Source organism: Eubalaena glacialis, chromosome 6 (assembly GCF_028564815.1).
Source record: "Eubalaena glacialis isolate mEubGla1 chromosome 6, mEubGla1.1.hap2.+ XY, whole genome shotgun sequence".
NCBI classification, from domain to species: domain Eukaryota; kingdom Metazoa; phylum Chordata; class Mammalia; order Artiodactyla; family Balaenidae; genus Eubalaena; species Eubalaena glacialis.
In genome coordinates, this window is record NC_083721.1 from 105967405 (window position 1) to 105979268 (window position 11864).

At 38.1% G+C, this 11864-nt stretch overlaps 1 protein-coding gene across 1 annotated transcript; it reads left to right on the forward strand.

The window, feature by feature from the left end:
• Positions 1–1783: 1783 nt before the first annotated feature.
• Positions 1784–11595, forward strand: TRIM59 (tripartite motif containing 59). The gene is made up of 2 exons (XM_061193487.1): positions 1784–1891; positions 9622–11595. The coding sequence occupies exon 2, from the start codon at positions 9625–9627 to the stop codon at positions 10831–10833; it is 1209 nt and encodes a 402-aa protein (XP_061049470.1). The 5' UTR covers positions 1784–1891; positions 9622–9624; the 3' UTR covers positions 10834–11595.
• Positions 11596–11864: the final 269 nt, after the last annotated feature.

Consider the following 11864-nt stretch of genomic DNA (forward strand, 5'->3'; position numbering starts at 1 on the left):
TCTCAATGGATTGAGGGGACTGAGGCTTTTTGGAAAACAAATGCCAGTTAAGTCTAGTGAAAGGTACTTCTGCTTTCTTGCTACATACATAACTCTTTAGGTAAGGAAGTGCAGAGGGAAAAACACAGGTGGGAGAAATTATAGCTCAAAGCATTATTCAGCACTATTCATGCATTCTAGAGGCAATTACACTTAAAATTAAAAAAAATATTAAGACTTTATCTTATTTTTAGAGAAATTTTAGGTTCACAGCAAAATTGAGGGGAAGGTACAGAGATTTCCCATATATTTCCTGCCCTACTCCCCATGCATAGTCTCCCACATTACCAACATCCTCCACTAGAGTGATACCTTTGTTACAAGTGATGCATCTACATGGACACATCATAATCACTCAAAGTCCATTGTTAACATCAGCCTTATACTTTAAAAAAAAAAAGAATATTTTTATAGAAGTATACTGCATTTATTGCTATGGAAAGATTCATAACCTATTGTTTTGACAGCAAGTTAAAAAACTGTTTATCAGGATGACTGCAATGTTTAAATAGAAAACCTATGTGCATAATAAAATCTAAATGGATATATGCCACCGTGTAACAGTGGATATCTTGGATATCACTGGAACCCACACATCATAAGCAAACTCTTCAGCAGCTGAATTGGTGAAGACATCTGAGATTGACTCAGGACTCACTGATATTACTTTTATTCTGTTTAATATTTTTCTGTAATTTACTGTATAAGAAGCTAAGACCTGAAAGTACTGGCAATACACAGTATACAGAGGCTCATAGCTTTATTTAGCACAGCTGTAAATGACTTCTAACTACATTTTAGAGAGGGAAGCTGTGATGAGTGTCTTGCCATACAGCTGGATAAAGTTTCTGAAGAGAAAGAAACTGCGAAGGGACTACTGAACTGTTTGCTTTCTAATTCTAAGGGTTAAGAAGGTGAAATAGGGACTTGGAGGAGAAATTGAATTGGAAGTCAGGACTTCTTTGCAACAGTCATTGCCAGGCAATAATTTCATAACGTGGAAAGAGGGGGCAGAGGTGGGAGGAAGAATAGGGAGAGACAGAGGGAGATAGTCCTAAATGAGTCCTAAGGTCCCAACAGCCCACAGAGATAGCTCTCCTTAAGTACAAGAGAATTCTCAATAATCAGAAGCCGTCTCCTCCTATGCTGAACCAATTACTCTGCTGGGTTTATGTCTCCAGATGCCGTAAACAAAAGCAAACCCGGGCTTAGGGGAGGACGGCGCTTGCCCACTGGGGTGCGTGTGCGCTCAGGAAGCCTCAGGGAACCTATTAAGTCACAATGCAAGATGCTGCGCTTTAAAGTCTAGAATCAGGACGTGCCAGCTTGGCTCCAGGTTTAAAAAAAAAAAATAGCCCTATGAATCCTTTTTGTAAATATCGTCTGCCTCCGCCAGGCCCCGCCTTTCCCGGGACGCCATCCCGCGGCCCCAAGAGGGACTCCAGGCCAGGGTCACGGCTGCCAGAAGCGCCCCCGCACACTGAAGCGCCCCCTGCGGCGCGCCTCTGGAGCTCCGGAGCGGCAGCCCGCGCCCAGCACGCAGGCACAGAAAGCTCGCCGCGGGCCTCGTGCCAAGTCCTAGCGATCACGCCCCCGCCTCGGCCCCAGAGGTCGGCGGTTTACTTTCGAACACCGGCCCCGCGCTCTTCCTATTGGCTGATGTTACGCAGTTGAAGGTTGCCGGGAGACCGCGCCTGCGTCTGGAGGCTCTCAAGCCCCGCCTCATCTGGGAAGCCGAAGGCCCTCAGGGCGGAGGAGGGAGGGCGGGAAACCGAGCAGCTCTCAGCGTCAGCCCGCAGGCTGTGGACCTCTGTTTCTGCTGGTGGAGTTGGCTGGTTTTCCCGTCCCCACGGTGAGTTTATAAGGAGCTTCTCTTCGGTCCGAGAAGGCGGCTCTGGGTCCCTCTTCTTTCCCTGTAGCGCAGGCTGGTGTACTGCATGTGTCTGGGGCTTGGTGATGGAGAGGGCTGGCTTGGGTCCCGCGTCTTGGGTCCCTCTTGTCCCAGGTGGAGAGTTTGGGGGACCTCGTTTTCCTCCCGCCAATAAAGAACAGCATTTCCGTGAGGGAAGAAGGCCCTCTGTGGTGGGGAGGCGGAGAGGAGCTGGACTCCGCCGAGCTGGGCGGCCTCGCGGCGGCTCGGAAAGGAGGGCGCCGAGGCGCGTTGGGAGAGAGGCCCGGGAGGATTTGTCGTAAACCTTCGGGAAGGGGAAGGGCAAGGGCACTGCTGTTTCCAGCCGCTTCTCTGGGAGGCGTTCTCATTGGACTTAACCGCGTAGGTGTAGTTATGCCCATTTTACAGATGTGAAACGTCAGTTCTGAGAGGCACTAGGTAAAACTGACCCAGGGTCTCAACATTTAAATGGCAGAATTGAGAGATGAACAGACGTATTAATGGGTATAACCTAAATCAAGATTTATAATTTTAAGCTGGCAAAATAGTTCACTCTCATGGGTGCTTCTTGTCTTCCAGTTAACTTTCAGCAGTCTAAAATGACCGTGAATGTTTGCTCCGTCATCACCATTGTTGGCTGATATTTTCAAGAGCTCATAAGATACTTGACGCTATAAAAAGAGGTCCTTTGTGGCAATTTATTTGATCACAGACTTGTTGGGATTTTCAAGGTACAGGTGATACCTCTCCTGCTGCACCACAGCTGTTGATATTTGTCGCTACTTTAAAAAAAACACAGTGACGCTTAGGGAAGGTAAACGTCAAAGACAGTGAAATTACCACCATTCCCTATGATATCGTACTTAACATACGTTTTGAGAATATAAGTCTAGAACATTAAGATAAAATTATTTTTATTTTAGAATAAAAATAAAAGAATCTGAAAAAGTTGAAGATACATATTCAGTCTCCAAACCAGAAGGTCAATAAAGTGGTAAGTTCTGGGAGATTAAGTAAATACCAAAGAAATTTTCAGTAAATTTTTACTGAGTGTATGATTTAAAATGTAAGGGGAAAGTTTTAAATCTTTTGAAAAAAGGTGTGTATGTTGGTGGTGTATAAAATTCAAACCATATAGAAGGATCATAAAGTGAAAAGTAAACAACTCCCTTATCTGACCTATATTTTAAAGTTAGTCACTGTTAACTCTTGTTTACCTTTCTAGAAATCTTACAAGGATGTGTGCATCTTAATACAGACACACACATTTAACACATACAGATCTGCAAGTTGAATTTATTAAGTTATCTGGATACCTTTTTACCATGTATTTTCATATTGATCTGCATTCCATTTTAATGACCAAGTAGCTATCCTTTAAAGTAAGGTACCATAGCTTATTCTGGCAAGACGAAATTTTGGTTTTAGGTGATGTTAGTTTTTTTTTTTTTTTTTTAATATTTATTTATTTATTTATTGGCTGCACTGGGTCTTCACTGCTGCGTGTGGGCTTTTCTCTAGTTGCGTCGAGCGGGGGCTACTCTTCGTTGCAGTGTGTGGGCTTCTCACTGCGGTGGCTCCTCTTGTTGCGGAGCACGGGCTTTAGGCGGGCGGGCTTCAGTAGTTATGCCATGCAGGCTCAGTAGTTGTGGCGCACGGGCTTAGTTGCTCCACGGCATGTGGAATCTTCCTGGACCAGGGCTCGAACCTGTGTCCCCTGCATTGGCAGGCGGATTCTCAACCTCTGCACCACCAGGGAAGTCCAGTGATGTTAGTTTTAACATTGCTTTTCAGCAAACATATTGCTGAATTTTTCCCACCAAATATATATATATTTTTCACTTTCAAAAATATTTAAAAAAAGCAAAGAAAATCTTAACTGCTCGTATCAGTTCCTGGTTAAATTGCATTAATAGTTTCTTTTTTAGTTTGGGGAAACAGGTTGATGTCAAAATGCAGGAAAACAGTGCAAATGGGCAGAGTTAAAATCAGATCTGACCGTAGGATTTTTTTTGAAAGAGTTAGGTGATCCTTCATTATTTTTGTACATTTATATGTACAGAAGTATTTTTAAAATCTTGCCCCATATTTATAGATGGCACAAATGTAGTATTTCTAAAGTAAGTCTTGAATTGCATAAAATGTGCTTTTTATCAGTTAGGGCCACAAAGATGTGAGACCCAGCCTGGGAAGTGGCACCTCTTGAATTTTCCCAGACTTATTATAGCTGACTCACTCTAAGTCCTAGAGCAAGTCATCTAACTACAATGTGGCAAATTTCTCTTCAGAGGGTGTAAAATGTAATGAATGTTTTATAACCATTCATGTTTAGAGATGAAAGGCAATAATGCATTAGGGAATTAAAACTTAAAAAACAGTTTACACAGGAGAATGGGTAATGATATGTTTGGTACTGCCCAGTTCTCCATCATCTGCTCTCAGGGCTGACCATCCATAATATGCTGGTTAGACATTATGGAGGCTCCATAGGAAATCGGCCCTCTGGAGAAAGACTGCATAAAAAGTTTAGAAATTCAGTAATGTGTTTGTTTTTGACACTTAAGCACAATAAATTTGTGAAATAATTTATATGTAGATGATTTAGCTTCAGGTTTATTTCCGAAAAGATTTCTTTTTTACGTTCATATTTCTTGGTGACTTTTAAAAGGGAAGCAGGAAATCTTGAACTAAGTTATCAATTTGTACTTGGGCTTTTAGTACCCACTGGAGGAAAATAACATTTTACATGGGTTATTTTAATTTAATTTTTTTGTTTTTTAAATTATAGATTAATATAAATCAATTCTAAAATTAATTTGATGGGAAAGGCTGGTTAATAGGCAAGACACTTAAACATTTTTAAAGTTTTTTTATTGTTTTGAAACATACATAAAATTTACCATTTTAACCATTTTTAAGTGTGTAGTCAGTGGCATTAAGTACATTCCACATTGTTGTGCAACCATCACCATCTATCTTCAGAACTTTTTCATGTTTCCAAAGTGAAACTGTGCACTCATTAAACAATAACTCTCCAACGCCCCCTGTAGCCCCTGGCTTGTTTATTTAAAAAGCCAGCTCTTGGGTTTATCAACTCTAAGAATTTTCTATATTCTAATTCATGGTTTTCTTCATGCATTAGAATTGTTTTCTTCTGGTTTTCCTAGGTTCATTTTCTTTTCTCTCTTTTTTTTATATAAATCCTTTTTATACTACTTCTTTTGTTTGTTAATGAAAGTATATGGCTTCAGCTCTGCCCTGTAGAACTTTTTTTTAACCCTGCAGATTTTGCTAAAGAGTATTTTTACTATTTCACATGGATAAATTACATCTTGGCTGTGTAGAGAATTCTTAGGTCATATCCTTTTCTTCCAGATCCTTGTGGATATTGATTGCTATATGTCTTTTAGCATTCCTAGTTGCTTTGGAGATGTTCTGGTTATCTACTGCTGTGTAACAAACGTCTGATGGTTTGGATCGCTGCATGTCCAAGATGGCTTTTTCACTCACATGTCTGGCACCTCATTGCTTCTCCTTTTGGCCTCTCTCATCAGCAGAGTAGCCTAGACTTTTCACATACCGAAGAGGCAGCAATCTGCTAGGCTAGCTAAGGGCTATACCCAGAACTGTCATAGTGTCACTTGTACTGTATCAGATTGGTCAGAGCAGTCACATGTCCTGTCCAGATCTTTTTTTTTTTAACTATTTATCTATTTATTTGGCTGCATGGGGTCTTAGTTGTGGCACGCGGGATCTTCGTTGCAGCATGTGGGCTTCTCTCTAGTTGTGGTGCAGGCTCCAGAGCACACGGGCTTAGTTGCCCTGCAGCATGTGGGATCTTAGTTCCCTGACCAGGGATCAAATCCGCCTCCTGTGCACTGGAAGGCGGATTCTTAACCACTGGACCACCAGGGAAGCCCCAAGCCCAGATCTTTTTGAGGGGAGAATAGATTTCATCTCTTGATAGGAGAATACCAGCAAAGTCACATCACAGAACAACATGTGGGAGTTAATTGTTGTGGCCATCTTTGGAAATTATAGTCTCCCAGAGAATTCTGAGACCATTATGTTTTTTGTTTTCCTTTTTTGGGTATCTTAGTTTTCTTCCTGGATGCATGTGGGATTGTCTTTATTTCTTTATTTAAAATTTTAATATTTTTAATTGTATGTTAATAGTTGAAAGTAAAACAGAACTTAGGCTTATAATGAAAAACAGCAGCCTCCTGCCCTCACTCTCCCCACTCTTGATTCCTGCTCTCCAGAAGCAGTCACTTCATTTCTTTTAAATATCTCTTTTAGTATTGCTTCTCTATTCATAAATAATTTGCTTTTAATGTGATTTCTTGATTTTTTCATTTTTAGGCATGTATTGACTTCTTATAAGAGAAGATTAAGATAAGTTCTTAAACTTTGTTTCCTTCCCTTATTCCCTCCTCCCAACATAATTTTGTCAGTTTCTTAGTTTGGGCTGTTATAACAAAAATACCATAGACTAGGTGGCTTAAACAACAGTCATTTATTTTTTTGCAGTTTTGGAGGCTGGGAAGTCCCGGATCAGGATGCTGGCAAAGTTGGGTTCTGGCGAAAGCTCTCTACCTGCTTTGCAGATGGCCATCTTCCTGCTGTGTCTTCACATGGCCGAGAGCAGAGAAAGAGAGGCAGCAAGCCCTGTATCTCTTCCTATAAGGGCCTAATCTCATTCATGAGGGCTCTACTCTGATGACCTAATTACCTCCCAAAGGCTCTACCTCATTAATACCATCACACTGAGGGTTACGATTTCAACTTATGAGTTTGGGGAGACACATTCAATCCTTAACAGTCATGCTTTTTGGTAAAATCAATATTTAATATTTAAAATATTATAAAATAGGACAATTGAGCTATATAGTGTGCTGTAGTATTTCCTCTTTTCATGATTCCATCACTTTTCCCTAAATTTAGTTTTCTCATTACCTCTCAATATGTTCAGACACGTGAAATATTCTGTCAGTTCTATTTATTTACTTAAAGGCATTCCTTCTGGATTTCTGTCTTCTTCCTCCAGACTACTATTTCTCTAGGCTTGCTGCACAGTTATCCAGGACTTCATTTCATAGTTATCCTGGTGAGAATTATTGTTTTTCTTTTCTTCCTGCAGCAGCTTCTTTAGAAAGGGTGGGTGATGGGTGGTTCAGTTTTGAGACCTCTTGTGTTAAACTATCTTTAGACTACCTTCAAAATTTATTTACTTTGTCTGGGTATAGAATTTTAAGTTGGAAGCCATGCTTTCCCGAGAATATTGAAGAATTGCTTCATTGTCTTCTAGTTTCCAGTGTTGTTACATACACACAGCATAGCTAAATCCAAGATGTTCATACCAGAAAATATTCATAGGAAAAATTTTTTGCTCCTTTATTCCCCCTCAGGAGTCTAGGCTGGTTATAGAAAATTTCTGATGCATAAAATTTCATACTAGTTTCTGTAAGAACTAGCCCCTAAGCATGATAGCCACCTTTATCTTCTGTTTCTCAGGCAGCAACCAGAGTTAGAAAGTTCCTGGCCTTACATAGTTATTTTCAACCAGGCTTACTTCTATTAGCCAGTTCTGACTTACAAATTTGTTGCCTAAAATCAGTTTTTCATAAATCAGCCAGAAGAGGGTAGTCTTAGATTTGATTTCTGTATCTTCAAGTTATCTACACGTTTCTGATTAAATTTTGTTAAAAATTTTATGTGCTATGGAAGTAACTTTTGAGACCAGGATATTTGCTTCCACTTTATGTAAGTTTAAGAGATGATATTTTCTTTACAATATTGTTATTGAATATCCTCATTCTAAAGAAAGTTGAGCTTTTGGGTCCTTAAATGAGTTCCCAGGGAAAATGATTTCTAACTTTTTGACAAATACAGGACTTTGGAGGGAAAGGTTGGGTTCTGTTTTAGGGTTGATTTTTGGTACTTACATTAAATAACTCTAATATTAAATCTAAATTGAATATATGTCCAATGCTCAAATTTTATTCCTTTGCAAAGTGCTATTCTGTTTATTCCTTCATTATGAATTCTGACATCACTGAAATAAACTGAGAAACGTTTGTTTTTCTTGGGTGGTTTTTCTATTTCAGAGCTCTCTGTAGGTAAAGGATAGTCATAAAGGCTTCCCACCATGTAGGCACTTAAATTTATCTGCAGTGAATGTCATCTTCTGTTGTCCAGTTACTTTTGTTTCCTGGAATGCCTCACAGTTCAGGCTTATTAGTCTCTCACATCTTGGCTCATTATGGTTCTTAATGTTGTCAGTCTGAATGGAGTATTTTCTATTTTCTGATGGACTCTTGATAAAAGCTTTTCCTAAGCAGAGATTTTGCTATTTGAAAAAAAAAAAACCCAAAAAACTAAGGTCTGACATTTTATTAACATTGGTCTCTTAAGAGGCAGTGTTTATTCAACCAACATTGAGTGAATGCCTATTGTGTGTCAAGTTCTGTGCTTAGACACAATTCCTGCCTTATTGCAGGCTTATATTCTAATGTATTGAAAAATGTTACAAAATTCTTTGTTTTTTTGACTGCGCCACGCAGCTTGCGGGATCTTAGTTCCCTGACCAGGCATCGAACCCAGGCCCCGGTAGTGAAAGTGCTGAGTCCTAACCACTGGACCTGCAGGAATTCCGACAAAATTCTTTTAAATAAAATCCATATAAAGTGCTTGCTATAAAGTAGAAGTGCAGTGTTCAGTGAGATTAGGGGACCTAATCTGGGGGAGGAGGTGGGACTCAGGTTGAGACTTGAAGAATGAATGAGTTTGGTTTTGCAAATGGTGAAGATGAGGCGCATAAGAGCTATAAAAAGTCTGAAGAGGTTTTTGTTTCTTAAAAGTACAATTAGTTATTTGTAGATACTCTAACAGTTTTTATAGAGGAGGATTTGGTAAGCTTTAGATTTTGCATGAATGGCACTTGGAAGGCTTGTTGGAAATATCAGTAATAGCTTGCCAAGATGTCAAGTTACTTGTGTCAGAGAGGGTCTCTGAACTGTTGCTGGATTTCTTTCATGAAGGAAAGATGACTAATGATGTTCTTTACCACTAATGCTCTAGTGGTCTGTAATTCATAATTACCACAATCAACACTTCATCTTTCACACTTTTTTATCACAAGGACTAATTCAGAAATGTTACTCCCTTCCAAATCTTCAAATTAACATTACTTGAGACTATTACACTGTGCTGATTCAGGGCTTTAAGCATACACACTAATATTCCAATTCAAGAAGCTTGAAATTTATACAACAGTTAGAAATTTAATAACTTACTTTAGAAACTGTGGTTGAGCCAACTGGGAGTGTGAATTGAAGAATGTAATTTTGCTAAGAATTAACTTTTTATTTCATAGAAATATTTAGTCTTACCTATTCATGATTTGTGTATAGTTTTGATTTTAGCATCTTAGAATGTAAAAAGTTGCACAGACTAGTTATAATCATTAAATAGACTTCAACAGAACACACCAAAGTAAATAAGCTCTTAAAGGTGATCAATTATTCAGTGTTAGGAATTGCATTATATAGAAAGCTAATTTTAAAAATCTTACTCTTTTAAATGACAAGTACAGTATATTAACAATTTGGAGGTTAACACCTAAAACTTTACATAATATGTGCATGTGTCTTTGTTATATGTAGAATTAAAATACTTTTTTCTCTTGACAGGAAATGCACAATTTTGAGGATGAGTTAACATGTCCCATTTGTTACAGTATTTTTGAAGATCCTCGTGTACTACCATGCTCTCATACATTTTGTAGAAATTGCTTGGAAAATGTTCTACAGGCATCTGGTAACTTTTATATATGGAGACCTTTACGCATTCCACTCAAGTGCCCTAACTGCAGAAGTATTATTGAAATTGCTCCAACTGGTATTGAATCTTTACCTGTTAATTTTGCGTTAAGGGCTATTATTGAAAAGTACCAGCAAGAAGACCATCCAGATATTGTCACCTGCCCTGAACATTACAGGCAGCCGTTAAATGTTTACTGTCTCCTGGATAAAAAATTAGTTTGTGGTCATTGCCTTACCATAGGTCAACATCATGGTCATCCTATAGATGACCTTCAAAGTGCCTATATGAAAGAAAAGGACACGCCTGAAAAACTGCTTGAACAGTTAACTGACACACACTGGACAGATCTTACTCGTCTTATTGAAAGGCTGGAAGAACAAAAATCTCATTCGGAGAAAATGGTCCAAGGTGATAAGGAAGTTGTTCTCCAGTATTTTAAGGAGCTTAGTGATACATTAGAACAGAAAAAAAATTTTTTCCTAACTGCTCTTTGTGATGTTGGCAATCTGATTAATCTAGAATATACTCCACAAATTGAAAGAATGAAAGAAATAAGAGAGCAGCAGCTTGAATTAGTGACACTGACAACATCTTTACAAGAAGAGCCTCCACTTAAATTTCTTGAAAAAGTTGATGATGTCCGCCAACGTGTGCAGGTCTTGAAACAAAGACCACTCCCTGAGGTCCAACCTGTTGAAATTCATCCTCGAGTAAGCCAAGTACTGAAAGAAGAATGGAGCAGAACAGAAATTGGACAAATAAAGAAACTTCTCATTCCTGAAATGAAAATTTCTTCAGAAAGGATGCCATGTTCCTGGCCTGATAAGGAGGAAAAAGAAGTTGAATTTTTTAAGATTCTGAACATTGTTATAGTTACACTAATTTCAGTGATGTTGACGCTGATCCTCTTTTTTAACCAACACATAATGACCTTTTTAAATGAAATCACTTCAATATGTTTTTCTGAAGCCTCTCTATCTGTTTACCAAAGTTTATATAAGAATGTGCATGATTTAAAGAATATACTATGTCACACTTTATATTTACTGAAGGAATTCATGTGGAAAATAATTTGTTGAAAATTCAAATCTGAATTGTTTAAGTAGGCTTATTCTGTACAGCAGACTAATGACCATTGCTAAATGGAGCAATAGGGGTAGCATGGGTAAATAAAATAGCAAGCTAAAGTTTTATTAGAGTTGCAACAAATATAAATAATCCCTTTCATGCTTCTGTTGAATAGAAAATATGTCATCAAAAGTTAGAAATGAGACGGAATGTCTCTCGTTTTCTGAAAACCAGAACAAAATCTAATAATTACTTGATTTTGAGTATTATCCCATTTTTATTGGTTTGAGAGGTTGACTTAATATCACTGTGATATTTAAATATTCTTGTACCAATATTATCTCTTAGCATTAATATACTGCAGTGGTTGGCTCTGCAGTTCTTTGTGTATACGTAGCTTTTAATTAAAAGATGGCAAAATCCCGAAAGGTAATAAGCTTGACACTTTTGAATGGACAAATAAGGATGGTGAGAAGAGGTTTTAAATTCAAGTAGCAAAGTCTCATAGTGAGAGTGGATTGCTTACATTAAAGATGTGTTTGATCAAATGTACCTGATCCACACACATTAATGTGTTTTAGGTAGATTTAAGAGCTCTAAAATGTTTATATCAGCATTCATTCCTAATAAAACTATTGCTTTGGGAAATCTAAAGTGCCATTAGGGACCAAACAGTAATATTCCCTAGTACTTATTCTATGGTTTGTGTAAATTTATTTTAGGATTGTATTTAACTTTTGTGTAGTCTTAGTCATGTCAGTCAAATCAGTTCTTGGCTAAAAACTCTAAAACAAACATGTTACTAGAATGGAATATTATTGATATATCCCACCCTCATCATATTTGAATGGCATCATGTTAACTGTTATGTCTAAAATTGTCTTAAATTTTCTGTTGAACTTTCTCTTATGCTAATGCCAAAGTACCAATAATTCGATCTTATTTTCTTGAATTGTATTATAAATGGAGCCTACTTAGTTATTAAGTCAAATCCCTTTGATTTAGTTTTCTTTTTATTAACAGGGACTGAACCGTGGTGCTT